Source organism: Xenopus tropicalis, chromosome 7 (genome assembly GCF_000004195.4).
Source record: "Xenopus tropicalis strain Nigerian chromosome 7, UCB_Xtro_10.0, whole genome shotgun sequence".
Taxonomy (NCBI): domain Eukaryota; kingdom Metazoa; phylum Chordata; class Amphibia; order Anura; family Pipidae; genus Xenopus; species Xenopus tropicalis.
In genome coordinates this window covers 113,745,479-113,763,309 of record NC_030683.2, presented here as the reverse complement: position 1 = coordinate 113,763,309, position 17,831 = coordinate 113,745,479, and the positions used below count along the sequence as shown (strand labels likewise).

The window sequence follows — 17,831 nt, the reverse complement described above, 5'->3', positions numbered from 1 at the left end:
GGGCAAGGGTTGATGTAAATAATGAATAATCTCTGTAAAGCATTGTGGAAAAATCTATATAACAAGAAAACAAGGAGGGTCTGTCAGAATTCCCCATCAGTGGCCTGAAACACCAGTGCTACCCATAAACAACACGTTTCGGGGGGTGGTAGGGAGGGGGGTTTTATTATTAACATTTATTTATAAAGCACCAACATATTCCGCAGCGCTGTACAATAAGTGGGTTACATACATTGGACATACAGAGTAACATATAAAGCAATCAATAACCGATACAAGAGGTGAAGAGAGTCCTGCCCAAAAGAGCTTACAATCTAAAAGTATATCAGCAATTATGCACACTGTAGGCGCACACCTTTTTTGACTATATATACTGGTATGCTTAATAAACGGAGTACAGGTATAGGATCCGTTATCTGGAAACCCATTATCAAGAAAGCTCAGAATTATGGAAAGCCTTTCTCCCATAGACTCTATTTTAATCAAATAATTCAGAGTTTTAATTGATTTCCTTTTTCTCTGTGATAATAAAACAGTATCTTGTTGGATGCAACGCAATCCTATTGAGCTTAATTAATTTCTCATTGATTTTTCAGTAGACTTAAGGTATAGAGATCCAACTTACAAAAGAAACCCTTATCCAGAATATCCTTGGTCCCGAGCATTCTGGATAACGGGTCCTATACCTGTAGTACAGTATTGCAGCATAAACATAATATTAACAGTCACATAGTTGCATCCATATGGGTGCCCTGCAGGTAAGTTCCTAGTATTAAGTGCTGTAACAGCGATATCATCTAGCCCCCTGCTTTACAAATACATTTATTTAATATATTGCAGGGGCTCCACTAAAAGCATCGGGTCAGGATTGAAAACTGGGCTACCAAATGGTGCACGGAGCATAAATAGTTAAAACCATCAGCTTATTTATGGGTCCCTATTATATTAGCTGAGCTGCCTCTGTGCTTGTTGCTGCTTTCCCTGCCAGGCTGAGGTGGATCAGTCTCTCTCACTGTTCATGTTGGGGGTCTTGTACCGTAAGTAACGGGCCTACACAAGCCAAGTGCTAGGGGACTGAGCAGAATGGCTGAGTGCAGGGCAGACTTGGGTTGGTTTTGACTGAACTGAACTTGAAGATTATATTTGTATCTGTCAAAACAGGAAACAAAACCCCTCCAGTTACCCTGGGTGTAATGATAGGAACAGAGTGAAATAGCGCAGTAGTGGCATTCTGTTTTACTGACAAGATGACTGCTCTGCTATAACTTAGTTTGTTTTACCTGATGTGCTTTATTATCTAGTCCAAGATCCAGTCTTGGAACCTTTATGTTTTACTGAGGCAAGGCCTTCACAATCCAACACTATGATCACTATAGAGATCTTCGATGTTGCTCTGTACACAAAATGGAGTTAGAGCCCAGAGAGAAGCCCAGAGGAGTCACCTAATGTTTTTCTGGTCAGTTCCAAGCAGAACAAGATCACAAGACTTTCCTTTTTCTCACTTAAACTTAAAGGGAACTCTGGCTTCCGAACCAAAATTTGTTAAAGGGCCCCACATAACCCTGAAACCCCTAATATAATTATCACTGTAATCTGTTCCTTTAAAAAGTATGAATAAATACCATTTTTACATGCTGAAATCCAACTGCAAAACAGTTCTTCTCTTTCTGCATCATTTGAAATCCTGGCAGGGGTGGAGGGACTAAAACATTGATGTTACAAATTGTTACAGCTTCTCCACAGCTTACAGACAGCATGCAGGAACTACATAACCCACAATGCATTGCATTATGATGTTCCTTTCCTTATTGACATCACGTGTGCAGGGGATTGTGGGATTTGGATGATGTAGGCCGTTACCTACCGTTACTTTTTTTTTTATTCACAAAGTAGTCAGCCAGATCAGCAGCGGAACAGGGGGCGGGGCTTAGGGAACAGTTGCCATATTATTACATTAAAAATCATGACAAGGCTGCATATTTTTTAATTGATGTACAGGTATAATACAAATTTGCTTAAATTATGTTGTCTTTTCAAAAAGCTTGTTTGTGTGGAGCTCCGCTTTAACTTTATGCCGTCTGTAGCCTAACACCCAAACGGAACAGCAGGCAGCCCTGTTGTTTCAAATTCATTATAGAAGCAGTGTAAAAACTGCTAACATATTGACTAGGAAAAAATATATTTCATGTAAATTGCAAAAGTGTTCCAAAGGGAGCTCTGAGCCATGCAGTAGATGGTATTTAAGTTTAAAGGAAAAGGTAAGTCATTTTGGCATGTTACTGCCAATAGATTTGCCAGATTAGTGCCACCTAGAATAATATATTTAATCATGCAGAAACCATTACCAGTTAAGAGCCCTAGAAGCTCCCTCTGTTTGTTTAAGATTACAGCTGCCATTTTTTGGTCTTCATAGTTTCCTGCTGCAGCTCTAGCCCTTATAGCTCAGATCACATATTCTTATGGGAGGGGGAGGGAGTTCTTATGCATTCTTGTGGGAAGGTACAGCAGGAGTGAGCTACGTAGACTCCGGCCTGGGAAAGAAAGATTTTTCTGAGAGAGGAAGTTTGATACCGTAGATAGACCATGTGTACACAAAAAAAGACAAGAAATCCTTTGTTTCTTTTGATAGAGGACTCAGTGCAGCGTTTCTGTGAGTGCTTATAGCTGTCTTTACTAGGGGTACACCAAATCCAGGATTAGGTTCGGTATTCTGCCAGGATTCTGGCCTTTTTCGGCAGGGTTTGGATTCAGCATAGGCTAATTAGGATTTTGAGGGGTTAACTGTCCGCGTGGACACGGAATTGAAAACATTTTTTTTATTTTGCCGGGTGCAGGGCGCACGGCGACGTTTACTCCTTCCCTAGTATTTACATAGACCTTTCTGATAAAGCTTACTTAGTTTTTACCTTTCCTTCTCCTTTAAGCAGCCCACACATACGGCAGTCACAAATATCTAGGTCAAAATGTGGTTCAGTAGGTGGTATGCAGGTCAGGCATGTTCTCTACATACTACGTTAGTAGAGCTTTCTATACTGAAGGCGTAAATAAGCCGGGGGCAATGTATTCTGCCAATTTAAGCATGCCATAAGCCTATAATGTTTGTTCCACTTAAAATGTGTAAAGGTTTGCAGATATCTGTGAAAATCCCAAAATGCCATTTGATTAAAGTGTCAGCAGCTGTATAAGGGTAAAGACACACAGAGCTACTTAGTAGCAGCTACTTGTCACAGCTACTAATCACCCTGCCATAGACAATACAGATATCGGACCCCTTATCTGGAAACCCATTACCAGAAAGTTCCGAATTATGGAAAGGCCATCTTACATAGATTCCATTATACAGGGTCGGACTGGGGGGTGCAGGGCCCACCGGGGCTCCCGCCCCAGGGGTCCTGCAGGTGCCCCAGCCAGCCGTGTCCCCTACCCCCCCCCCACAGGGCCCCCACCTGACGTCCTCCCCGAGCGCGTATAAATTGAACGCGTCAGGGGAGGAACAGTCAGAAGGGGGAGTACCGGCAAAGGTCGGACTGGGCCGCCGGGGCCCACCGGGATTTTTCCCGGCGGCCCAGTCCATCCCTGCCATTATAAGCAAATAATTCACATTTTTCAAAATGATTTATTTTTTTTCTGTAATACCGTATATACTTGAGTATAAGCCGATCCAAATATAAGCCGAGGTACCAAATTTTACTTAACAAAACTGGAAAAACTTATTAGTATAAGCCTAGGGTGGGAAATGCAGCAGCTACTGCTAAGTTTCAATAATCAAAATAAAAACCAGTAAATTACATAAATTGAGGCATCAGTGGGGTATATGTTTTTAAAATATTTATTTAAAAGAAAAACCATAAACTAGCTCTGTAAGCGGAGAAGAGGGTCAACAAAAACAAAATGAGTACTAAGATATAATTACCCCTTATTGGGGGCAGAACAGCCCTATTGGGTTTATTTAATGGTTAAATGATTCCCTTTTCTCTGTAATAATAAAACAGTACCTGTACTTGATCCCAACTAAGATATAATTACCCCTTATTGGGGGCAGAACAGCCCTATTGGGTTTATTTAATGGTTAAATGATTCCCTTTTCTCTGTAATAATAAAACAGTACCTGTACTTGATCCCAACTAAGATATAATTAATCCTTATTGGAGCCAAAACAGTCCTATTGGGTTTAATTACTGTTTAAATAATTTTATTATCAGACTTAAGGTAGGAGATCCAAACTACAAAAAGGACCCTTATCCGGAAAATCCCAGGTCCCAAGCATTCTGGATAATGGGTCCCATGACAGGCGCACCGTTGGGATTTGTTCCACCTCTTATCAACCTAACACCACCCCTCCAATCCCATAAGAATCACACAGACACCAAATTTTGGAAGGAAAGGGCCACAGAACATTTATTAACAACTGAAGTTTAAATTAACACATACCGTAAGCAAATAGCATAACAGAAACATATGATAAACATAAACAAACATAACATGAGAATAAGATAACATATCATGAACATATGATAACTTGAACGTTTGTATAACAAACAACTGTAACAATCTAATAACTGCGAAATGCCACTAGCGCTGCCAGCTGCCGTCCTAGCCCGGGACCACCTACTCCTCAACAAACTCACTTCCTGACACACCTCCTTACCCCTGAGGTGCCAGGCGTGCCAACCACCAATAACCATGCAACCATTGGTTCCCGGACTCAACCACTCCGCCAGCTAAACTATAATACCAACTCACCTGCTTGGGGCGGGAGGGTGGGCGTTTTCCTTCACTGTCTAAAATGGACTGGAAGCGGGAAACACTAAGCTACCTATTTGTACCCCTAACTTGGCGCCATTTAAACCCACCAATCCCAGACTAGCTGGGAGTGGCCTACACACCCCCTACGACGCTGTCATGCCCCTGCTTCCCTACGCCCTGCTACGGGTCACCGGTCACTTACCTGTACTGAGAATTGCCTCTGCTAAAACACCCGTATACACAGTTATCAGTAAATGATCAGCATTGTCTGTTTTAGGTGACATGAAGCTGCTACTAGTAGCTCTGTGTGTCTCCACCCTAATATATTTTTTTCTAATTCATGAAATACCCACTTGCTGCACTTAAGCAGATAAAGAAGCGCTATAATCTATACATTATATATACATTCTATATTGCTTGTAACATGCATTTATTGGCAGCTATAAAGAATGGGGTGATAGGGTTCTCTGTAAACAATCTATCTCTTGGGTCAGATAAGAGACTAACACACAATATGGGTACAGCCCACTTACTTTATGATTCATTAAAAACAAGTTTTTTTTTTAATATATGTAACTACAAAAGCACCTTGCCCAACTCAGGCAGTGTGTACGTGTTTGTTGTATGTATGGAACCGGGGGAATTGTACCATGACCCAAACTGTGCCTTTATCTACAAATGTTGGGAGGTATGCAATAGCCAATGATCTCCCAGACCATTAGAATTGGAATAAAATAGACTTTTTAACCTGATTCTGCAGCATCAGTGGCAGAAAAAGACAGTGGGGGCACCAGCAATAGAATTTATAGGTCTAGTAGTGTAGGGTACAACTGGCACAACAATGAAAATACATAGTAAGGACAAGGAGAACTATTCACTTATACATTTATGGGAACTATTAGAATGCTTGGGACCTGGGGGTTTTAGGTAAGGGATCTTTCCATTATTTGTCTCTCGATACCTTAAATCTAATGAAAAAATTATATCAATAATAATTAAAATAGTTTTGCCACCTCCAATAAGGATTAATTATATCTTAGCTGGGATCGAGTACAATGATTACAATGAAGTCTATGGGAGATGGCCTTGGAACTTTCTAGATAATGGGCAGATCCCATACCTTTATATAACTGCAGGGTGAAAAACGGCTACTTAGAATATGTACAGGTATCTGACCCCTTATCAGGAAACCCATTATCCATTAAGTTCTGAATTAGATTCCATTTTAATCAAATAATTCAAATTTTTAATAATGGTTTCCTTTTTCTCTGTAATAATAAAACAGTACCTGTACTTGATCCCAACTAAGATATAATTACCCCTTATTGGGGGCAGAACAGCCCTATTGGGTTTATTTAATGGTTAAATGATTCCCTTTTCTCTGTAATAATAAACAGTAACTGTACTTGATCCCAACTAAGTTATAATTACCCCTTATTGGGGGCAGAACAGCCCTATTGGGTTTATTTAATGGTTAAATGATTCCCTTTTCTCTGTAATAATAAAACAGTACCTGTACTTGATCCCAACTAAGATATAATTACCCCTTATTGGGGCAGAACAGCCCTATTGGGTTTATTTCATGGTTAAATGATTCCCTTTTCTCTGTAATAATAAAACAGTACCTGTACTTGATCCCAACTAAGATATAATTACCCCTTATTGGGGGCAGAACAGCCCTATTGGGTTTATTTAATGGTTAAATGATTCCCTTTTCTCTGTAATAATAAAACAGTACCTGTACTTGATCCCAACTAAGATATAATTACCCCTTATTGGGGGCAGAACAGCCCTATTGGGTTTATTTAATGGTTAAATGATTCCCTTTTCTCTGTAATAATAAAACAGTACCTGTACTTGATCCCAACTAAGATATAATTAATCCTTATAGGAGGCAAAACAATCCTATTGGGCTTAATTACTGTTTATATAATTTTTTAAGCAGACTTAAGGTAGGAGATCCGATCCCTGGTCTGGAAAACCCCTGGTCCCAAGCATTCTGAATAACGGGTCCCATACCTGTACAAAGGGCCTACCACTACACTACATAGCCTCTGGCCTCTCCTCCAAATACATTGCATCAGGGTCGGACTGGGCCCCCGGCTCTAATGGGCCCCGGCGGCCCAGACCCGACCCTTACTGGCGCTCCCTCCGCTCCTCCCCTGACGCGTCAAAATTTTCGCGCCCGGATGAGGACATCGGGTGGGGGGCCCTGCAAGGGGGGGTTAGGGGGGCCCCTGCCGGGGGAGGGTTAGGGGACGCTCCCGGCCGGGGGCACCTGCAGGGCCCCTGGGACGGGAGCCCCGGTGGGCCCTTCACCCCCCAGTTCGACCCTGCATGGCATAGTTATATATCCAACATCTGACACCTACCGACAGAAAAGATCTGCCTATCTCTGCTGTAAATCATACTTATATAAATCATCTTTATAAAATAAGGGCAAGTTATGATTGGTAACACAGCGAATTCAGACAACACGAGTGCCTTTCACCCCATAACATTAAATATAGATATTGCTTTAAAGACTTATTGCTTTAAAAAGCTGAACCTGTTTTTCATCTCCAGTCTATAAAATGAAGGGACAGTGTGAAGGTTAGTAGTGATAACAACAATAAATGTGCGCAAAACATAGAAGTTACATGTCCCCCCCCCTGCCGTTGCGACGTCTAAGTATCAATTGTTACGTTGACTAAAAAGCCTGAAACTATAAGTTTTGGATAACAAAGGCCAATAATCTTGTGATTATTATGGGAGGCAAAACAGAGTGGTGTAGCATTGAGACCCATCATGCAGCTGCATCTTAAGCAGTTTCTAGGCAGTTTAGTGGCCTTATAACTACCATCATTCACCATCTGTCATGATTTTTATGGGGTACTTTTTATGTCTAAATGACAATGTAAACATAGTAAATAATTAACTCTGCCATTTAAAATTTTATTCTTGAACCAACAAATGTATTTTTAGCTGTAATATTGTTGTGTAGGCGCCATCTCAGTGCATTGTGCCTGAGTCTGAGCTTTCAGAAGGAGCCAGCGCTACACATTAGAACTGCTTTCAGCTAACCTATTGTTTCTCCTACTCCCATGTAACTGGAGGAGTCCCAAGCCGGACTTGGATATCTTACCATTGAGTGCTTTTCTGATACCTACTGGGAGCTGCTATTTTGCTTCCTTCCCATTGTTCTGTTGAGGAGGGTTGCTGGGAGGAGGGTGATATCTCTCCAACTTGTAGCACAGCAGTAAAGTGTGACTGAAATTTATCAGAGCACAGGTCACATGACACCGTCCAGTGGCCCATTCATATGTTTTTGAGCCACAGGGTGGTGTCCAAGGCATTGACTTGATAGGGTTGATTGTTGAATGGACTTCATTTTTAACTCCATAAGGAATGGTTGTTTCATGGTAGTGGACCCTTTAAATGACAGTCCTAGTGGCCCCTGAACATGTCAGTGGAACACTGTTTATGGATGGTGTATTGCACACACAGCTGCCCCCCCCCCCCCCCCACATTATGACGCAAACTGATATTCAAAACAGTGTGCATTTTGTCTTCATTTTTTGTTTGTTGTGGTTTTTTAATGATTTAGTTTTTTGCCCGGCAGCTCAGTTTGTAATTTCAGCAGCTGTCTGGTTGCTAGGGTCCAGTTTACCCTAGCAGCCAGGCACTGATTTCAGTTAGAAACAGAAAGATGAATAGGAAAGGGCCTAAAAAGAAAAATAATTATTAAAAAGTAACAATAGCTGTTGCTCTGTGATGCCACACTTTTACTGTTCTTTGAGTGCTGAGTTCAGTGACCCCCCAATGGGGAGCTGGAAAGAGGCCGAACAGAAAGGCAAATAATTTGAAAACTATAAAAATAACAATTAAAAGTTCCTAAGAACGGCCCATTCAGATCTTAGTACATATATATATATATATATATATATATATATATATATCACAGTTCTGGACTGTTTTCCTATTTGCAGCCACAAGTTAATAGGCCTTGCTGCATTCAGGAGAAAATTGCTACTTCCCTATTTAGCGTCTAACACAAATGTGTTTAAAGGGCAACTCCTATTATAAGATTGTTTGTTTGTTTTTTATGTCACATCCAGTATGGTACCAGCCTGCTCAGTCATAGATTGAAGCCACATAATTAGAGAGGCCTTGGGGCACTAGTCTGAACTGGAGGTTGCTAGATGGGACCCCCTTGAGAGGCTTTGGGGCACTAGTCTGAACTGGAGGTTGCTAGATGGGACCCCCTTGAGAGGCCTTGGGGCACTAGTCTGAACTGGAGGTTGCTAGATGGATCCCCTTGAGAGGCCTTGGGGCACTAGTCTGAACTGGAGGTTGCTAGATGGACCCCCTTGAGAGGCCTTGGGGCCCCTTGTAGTGCGCTAGTCTGAACTGGGTGCTGCTAGATGGGACCCCCCTTGAGAGACCTTGGGGCACTAGTCTGAACTGGATGTTGCTAGATGGGACCCCCTTGTGAGGCCTTGGGGCACTAGTCTGAACTGGGTGCTGCTAAATGGGACTTCCCTTGTGAGGCCTTGGGGCACTAGTATGAACTGGGTGTTGCTAGATGGGACCCCCCTTGTGAGGCCTTGGGGCACTAGTCTGAACTGGGTGCTGCTAGATGGGACTTCCCTTGTGAGGCCTTGGAGCACTAGTATGAACTGGGTGTTGCTAGATGGGACCCCCCTTGAGTGGCCTTGGGGCACTAGTATGAACTGGGTGTTGCTAAATGGGACCCCCCTTGAGAGACCTTGGGGCACTAGTATGAACTGGGTGTTGCTAAATGGGACCCCCTTGTGAGGCCTTGGGGCATTAGTATGAACTGGGTGTTGCTAGATGGGACCCCCTTGAGAAACCTTGGGGCACTAGTTCGAACTGGGTGTTGCTAGATGGGACCCCCCTTGTGAGGCCTTGGGGCACTAGTCTGAACTGGGTGTTGCTAGATGGGACCCCCCTTGTAAGGCCTTGGGGCACTAGTCTGAACTGGGTGTTGCTAGATGGGACCCCCCTTGTGAGGCCTTGGGGCACTAGTATGAACTGGGTGTTGCTAGATGGGACCCCCCTTGTGAGGCCTTGGGGCACTAGTCTGAACTGGGTGTTGCTAGATGGGACCCCCCTTGTGAGGCCTTGGGGCACTAGTCTGAACTGGGTGTTACTAGATGGGACCCCCTTGAAAATAAAGTTTCACTGTGTCATACACTGGGATATTACAGCAATCAAAAACAGTTGTACATTAGAAGGCTCTGCTTACTGCTAAGGTGTGCCGCTGACAATGTATATGGGGTTTGGGAAACAAAACACATAGAAGTGGGCCAGCTGGGGTGATTTCAATAATGCTCCAACCTCTGAATGTTCTTCTGTACACAGGCACACCCTTACAGCCACATACGGGCTATGACCTAAATATGTCTGTCCTGGGGATTTCCCCTCAGGCTTGTTCTTTTTACAGCTATTAATCTCAAGGTAATGTCATAGATAAGTTGGTCAGTCAAGGACAGGGCCAGAAATAGGGTTAGGCAGAAAAGGCACGTGCCTAGGGTGCAAATCTCGGAGGGAGCTTGGCATGTAGTTTGTTCAATCAGCTACTAACGTTCAGGGCTGAAACGGCAGATAAGGAGGTAGAAACAATAGGATTTCTATCTCCTTCGGCCGATTCAGCCCTGATGGCAGATTTTGCTCAGGCGCCTTCTATGGCGCCCGATCAAAATCTTTTAACCCACCCAATCGGCGAGTTGACCGATATCAGCAGCTTCCTGCGATATCGGTCAACTCGCCGACTTGCCATACACTCACCGAATATCGTACAAAATGATATTATCGGTGCGTGTATGGCCAGCTTAATCCATGCCCTAGTCCCTCGCTGCCTGCTTCTCTGTTACTCCCCTCCCTGCGCTTGTTCATGCATATACGCACACGTGTGGGGGAAGGAGGCCAGTGGGGTTGCCTTGGGTGCCCGGTCAGCATGGCCAGCGCTGGTCAAGGACCTAAAATGTAGGACCTCACACGAGAGGATAGACTTTTTTCATTGTTGACATTTTCTGCTTGGGATGTTCTCTTTTGTTTCCTCCAACTCTCCAAAATATACAGACAGGTAAACTGACCCTGATGTGTATGTGCATGATAGTGACTTTGGATTGTAAGCTCACTGGGGCAGGGACTGATGTGAATGGTCTGTAGTGCACTGCGGAATATGTCAGCGCTATAAAATAAAAGATAGTAATGCTAAGATCTTTGCAAGAGAAGGATTTGATCCCCGTGTTAGGGATTTTGAACCCCCCCCCCCCCCAGTGCTATTTATTTGAATAGGGCTATAAATGCCTTTGCTTTGCATGGAACAAAAGAACAGAGTTCACATGAAGGATAAATTCATCTGCACTTCCTCATTTTAGTTTTGGCCCGGAACATGTATAACTAGGCAGAGATAATGGGGCGAGCTGAGCCCGGCGGCTGGATAGCTTGTATTCTGTATCAGGCACCAAAACCTTTATCTCTGGGGTTAACCGACAGCAGTTTCTGATAAATTGTCTGATAAGATCAGAGGCTTTGCTGGGTGTTTGACATTAAAGGGGTGGTTCACCTTTAGGGCTCTAGCACACATGGAGATTAGTCACCTGGGACAAATCTCCCTGTTAGCGGGCGACTAATCTCCCCGAATTGCCATCCCACCGGCGACAATGTAAGTCGCAGGTGGGATGGCACACGCTGTGCAGTCGATTTCGGCAAATCACCGAAGTTGCCTGCGTGTGCCATCCCACCGGCGACTTAAATTGTTGCCGGTGGGATGGCAACTGATGGCAACTCGGGGAGATTAGTCGCCCGTGAACAGGGAGATTTGTCGCGGGCGACTAATCTCCCCGTGTGCCAGAGCCCTTAGGCTAATGTCCCACAGGGAGATAAAAGGTGGCCACACACGTAGCAATTTCGATCCCATTGGTCCATTGGTCGCATGAAAGATTGTTCCCAACCTCCACTAGCGTTCAGGGCTGAATCGTCAGATGTGGAGGTAGAAACAATAGAAATTCTAACTCCTTGTGCTGATTCAGCCCCATGAACAACGATTTTGCTCAGGCGCCTTATCAAAATCTTTTAACCTGGCCAATTGACGAGCTGACTGATATCCGCAGCCTTTTGCGATACCGGTCGCCTCGTCGAGCTGCCATACACACACCTAATATCGTACAAAACGAGGTTCCGTACAATATTATGGGTGCGTGTATGGCCGGCTTTAGACGCTGCGATTTTCTAAACGCGAGTTCCAGTGACAAGTCTCTCATCTTTTCCTAAATGGCGATTACTAGAGATTTCAACAACGGAGTGATTCTATTTCCCACAAATCCAGGTGTCATATTCTCCGCCCGCAATTAGAAATGACATTCAGTGCAATGGGGAAATCACAGCGGCTTCCCGCTCAGTGGGCTTTACTTACTATTCCAATAGTTTTGAATGGCAATGCTTTCTTTGTAAAATCACTCGAAAAAGGGTCTCATAGCGATTCGGAGCGATAACAATTTGATGTAGTATCGTTGGTTCAGGTACTGGCGATTTATATTCTTCTCTATGTACAGACAAACCGAGCGACTTGTTGCTGGAACCCGCTTTTTAAAAATCACAGCAACTAAATCTCCCCGTGGGACAATAGCCTTAAGTTAACATTTAGCATGTTATAGAATGGCCAGCTGTTAGCAACTTTTCAGTTGGTCTTCATTTGATTTTTTTTTATCATTTTTGAATTATTTGCCTTCCTCTTCTGACTTTTTCCAGCTTTCAAAAGGGGGTCACTGACCCTGGCAGCCAAACAACTATTGCTAATTTGTATTACATATCTGTATTAGTCCCTAAGGAGGAGTACCTATCTGTATTATATATCTTTCTATTCTGACCCACTCATATTCCTATTCCAGCTTTTCATTTAAACTTTACCCTAGTTGCTAGGGTAATTTGGGCCCTAGCAACCATATAGTTAATTTAATGGTTAACAACATCTTTAATTATATCAGCAGAAGTAGTTTAAGCTCTAATTAAAAAGATATTAAATACCATTCACCCAAACAATCCCTAGTTTAGTACATAATTAGAGTGAACAGTGATTAGTGATTAGTACTGCCACATTTAATGCTATCTTCCCCTGTTAATAACAGCATTATATAATATTGCAATAGAGACAGGGAAGTCCCACTCAAAGCTCCACTATGATTGGAACTAATGTGAATGATGTTACATTTTCTATACGATGCTGAATGATAATAAATCAAGTATGGGACGTGTTATCCAGCATGCTTGGAACCTGGGGCTTTCCATACCTTAAGTCTACTGAAAATCAGTTAAACAATAATTAAAAACCTGGAGACCTGGGTTTTTTCCAAATAAGGGATCTTTCTGTAATTTGGATCTCCATACCTTAAGTCTACTAAAAATCATTTAAATATTGAATAAACCCAATAGGATTGTTTTGCCCCCAATAAGGGGTAATTATATCTTAGTTGGGATCAATTACAAGGTACTGTTTTATTATTACAGAGAAAAGGGAATCATTTAACCATTAAATAAACCCAATAGGGCTGTTCTGCCCCCAATAAGGGGTAATTATATCTTAGTTGGGATCAAGTACAGGTACTGTTTTATTACTACAGAGAAAAGGGAATCATTTAACCATGAAATAAACCCAATAGGGCTGTTCTGCCCCCAATAAGGGGTAATTATATCTTAGTTGGGATCAAGTACAGGTACTGTTTTATTACTACAGAGAAAAGGGAATCATTTAACCATGAAATAAACCCAATAGGGCTGTTCTGCCCCCAATAAGGGGTAATTATATCTTAGTTGGGATCAAGTACAGGTACTGTTTTATTACTACAGAGAAAAGGGAATCATTTAACCATTAAATAAACCAAATAGGGCTGTTCTGCCCCCAATAAGGGGTAATTATATCTTAGTTGGGATCAAGTACAGGTACTGTTTTATTACTACAGAGAAAAGGGAATCATTTAACCATGAAATAAACCCAATAGGGCTGTTCTGCCCCCAATAAGGGGTAATTATATCTTAGTTGGGATCAAGTACAGAGAAAAAGGAAATAATTTTTTAAAAATTAGAATTATTTGCTTATAATGGAGTCTATGGGAGATGGCCTTTTTGTAATTTGGAACTTTCTGGATTACAGGTTTTCGGATAAGGGATCCCTTACCTGTAATTATATCTTAGTTGAGATCAATTACAAAGTACTGTTTTATTACAGAGAAAAATGAAATCATTTTTAAAAATGAGAATTATTTTATTTAAATTGAGACTATGAGAGAAGGCCTTACTGTAATAACTGATCCTATACCTGTATATAATATATATACTGCAATATATATACTAACCATAAGGGTATTGCTAGTCCTAATATCAAAATCTGATTGTTTTCCCCTAAATGTATTCTAGAAGCTGGCACCAGTTTGACTGGTTCCCAGTGTGGCACAGCTGGCAATTCTACTTGGGTTTCCGAGATGGTCCGGTATTGAATCTCTAATAGCAGCATTGTGCAACATCCCTAAGCAATAATGCTGTAATTACTAGTGAAACTGGCACGTTCCCAGCTGAAGTGTATTATGTTGTTATCCGGGATCATATCTTGCCGGCAAGTCTGACATCTATAGGCAGGAATAGTTTTATAAGATGCACAGGCTGGAATCTTTCAGTAAACCTGGTAAAAATAATGTTGTATCTGTGATGCCAGTATTTGGTACCAGCATCTGGTACAGACGTTCCTAGTGACTTGCCGGTGACAAGGGCCTGGCACACAGTAAATATCTGGGATTTACTAGCACTGCTTTTTATAAGCCCTGTAACTAATTATACTGTCGCCTAAAGGTATGAAATGCAGCAAGGCGCAAACGTTTATCAAATGTTACAGTCCCATCTCCTTATCTGGGTCATAAAGTAATGTTTTTATGCCATTAGCATATCATTATAGGTTAATATTTAGAAAATAAGATGTGAGGGAAAAATTAGTTAATAATTAACTTGTAATAAAGGGTATAGTTCCTCCTACTGGCTTGTTGGAGTAAGCCATTATTCCTTTTGCTTTTTATAGGTGAAAAAAATATGAATTCATTCTTCTCTATGGTTAGGGTTCTCAGTACCGGAAATACAGACTGGGGAGACATAGGATGCGCCATTGACCTTTGCAGTCCCTGTAGTTTCTATCTAGGAAAAACCCTGATTCTGGGCCATAATTTAGGGCACCCTTAAGGCTAATGTCCCATGGAGAGATTAGTCGCGATAAATCTCTGCTGCCACAGACAACTAATCTCTCCAAAATGCCTTTCCTGTAGGAGGAGACTTAACGCAGCTTCAGAAAGCCAAAGCGATGTGTAAGCCAGAGATCTATGGTGGGCGACTAATCTCTCCATGGGACATTAGCTTAAAGGGTTCGTTTAACTTTAAGTATATTATAGATTGTCCAATTTCTAGCAACTTTATAATTGGTGTTTATATTTTATAGTTTTTTAATTATTTACCTTCCTCTGCTACTTCTTTCCAGCTTTCAAATGGGGGTCACTGACCCTGGCAGTCATACATCGATTACTCTGTGAGGCTACAATTATATTGTTATCGTTACTTTTTATTACTTAGCTTTCTATTCAGTCTATCTCCTATTAATATTTCAGTCTCTTGTTCAAACCACTGCCTGGTTGCTGGGGTAAAAAGAGACCCTAGCAACCAGATAGCTGCTGAAATTTCCAAAACCTGAGAGCGGCTGAACAAAATAGTATTTAATTAAAAAACACAAAAAGTGTGGCATGAAGACCAATTGCAAATTTTCTCAGAATATCCCATGCTAAAATGTAGTTTAAAGCTACACTACCCCTTTAAGTTTGTAACTTACCAGTAGACATTTATGGTTTTAAAATTATTTGTAAATTTAATTGCTGTTAAAAGAAGAATCATGCTGTTCTGTGCACTGCAGAAAAACTGTAGCGGAAGATCAGAGGGTGGCATGGCACACTGAAGGGGAGAGGGATGGCTTAGGTAGAAAATAATGACAATTTAATTGAGCTGCTATATATATAAATATATTTTCTGCAATAAAAAATATATTTTTCTGCATAAAATATCACACTTGTCTCCTGCTGGTTTGACTGGAGACACTTGGGTGACACTGGGGCTGTAACTGGGAGGATTGCAGGGACCTATACATTGCCAGTAAAAATGTAATACTGACCCCAGCCTAAGGCTAATGGCCTACAGAGCGAGTGATAGATCTCTCCTACCACAGGTGACTCACTGCTCCGAAATGCCTTTCCACTTGCAACAATGGGAGTCGCCGGTGGAAAGGCCTACGCATCCCTTTAGCTTTCCGAAGTCGCACGATCTTTCTTCCTGCAGGCAACTTTGCACAACTTCGGAAAGCCAAAGCAATGCGTAGACCTTACCACCAGCAACTCCCATTGTTGCAAGTGTAAATGCATTTTGGAGCGGTTGGTTGTCCGAAGTAGCAGAGATCATCAAGGGCCCCTTACTAGCTCCGTAGGCCATTAGCCTTAAGCTGGCCATACACGCACCGATAATATCGTGTATGGCAAGTCGACGAGTCAACCGATATCGCAGGAACCAGTTAAAAGATTTTGATCGGGCGCCATAGAAGGCGCCTGAGCAAAATCTGCCTTCAACGCTGAATCGGCAGAAGGAGGTAGAAATCCTATTGTTTCTCCCTCCTTATCTGCCTGTTTCAGCCCTGAAGGTTAGATCGCCATGTGTGTGGCCACCTTAACGCTGCATTTTACCAGCTACGCAGGTAAAATACCAACTAAACTGTAAACATAGAATAAGGCCAAACCTGCTAACTGAATTTTGAGGCAAAGCGCTGGAGAAACATTAAGGTGCAAGATAGACCGCATCCCTTAAATCTGTAGCATCCACCAAAGGTTCCCTCTTTGTACAACAGGCTTTGCAATTCCCCTATAGGCCATACATACTGCTACTTACCCTTTACCCTGCCCAAGGAACAGATTGTTCCACATTTAAAGTAACAGTGCCACCTACTGGCTAATTGTATTTTGCAGTAATACTACATAATGCTTTTTTTTTTTATTTATTTGAATATCTTTAAAATATAGACTCCATTTTAACCAAACAATTAAAATTTTTAAAAATTATTTCCTTTTTCTTTGTAATAAAAAACAGTACCCTGCACTTGATCCTAACTAAGAATTAACTGAGAATGAATCCTATTGGGTTTATTTAATGTTTAAATGATTCTTAGCAGATTTAAGGGATGGGGGATTCAAATTACCGAACACCCCAGGTCCCGAGCATTCTGGATAACAGGTCCCATACCTGTACCCACCATACAGTTTAGGTTTGGTTTCCCCCATACCCTGTAAAATTTTCCTTACATGTAAATATAGTATAGTATGTATGACAACAAAGCGAAGGTTCTAAACCAATTTATGGGTCACAAAGGTAATTCTGGAATATAACTTCAGTCCCCTGAGAAAAAAGTCAAGAACCAGTGCTGAAGTTAAAAGAGCTAGATAATGTCATATACCAGCAAAAGGCAGGGGAGAAGATGGGCTCTTGCAATGCAGAAAAATTAATTTACTACTGTGCCCCTAGGCAGCCTCAACCAGGCGCGGATTTGTGGCAAGGTCACAAAGGCATGCTGTCCAGCCGCAATAAAAAATTTGCTCCCATACTGAGCAATGGGGACGGAACGTGCAAAAAATTCCGTATCCAAGTGAAAAGGGATGCGCATGTGCACAAAATCCTGTTAGGGGGCGGGGTTTGGGAAATGGGGTGGCCTCTGGGCGCCGCAAACTCAAATCTGGTGCTGACCTCAACCCTGGAAGGATATAACAATAAACTGTATACGTGTAATGCATTTCATTGTTATTATGTGTTCAATCAATGAACTAACAGAATATTTTGCATTTTACTGACAGATATTCCTAATATGGCATGGAGGAACACCAGTGGCGGCTCAGTCAGGTAATCATACTAGATTGCTGGCTTTTTGGTCTTAAAGTTATTTGTTAATATATTTGCTATTGAAAGCAGTGTCTGGCTGTTTACATTCTCATCACTGCTGGCTCTGACTCCTGAAA

The 17,831-nt window shown here is 42.0% G+C and overlaps 1 protein-coding gene across 4 annotated transcripts in view; it reads left to right on the top strand.

Moving 5' to 3' along the window:
• Window positions 1–17,831, top strand: part of ptprh (protein tyrosine phosphatase, receptor type H) — an 87,307-nt gene that overhangs the window by 26,398 nt on the left and 43,078 nt on the right. For all 4 annotated transcript variants that reach the window (XM_012967495.3, XM_012967493.3, XM_012967496.3 and 1 more), the window contains exon 2: window positions 17,670–17,715. In XM_012967495.3, coding sequence (XP_012822949.1) covers window positions 17,670–17,715 — 46 coding nt within the window. The remainder of the gene's footprint in view (window positions 1–17,669; window positions 17,716–17,831) is intronic.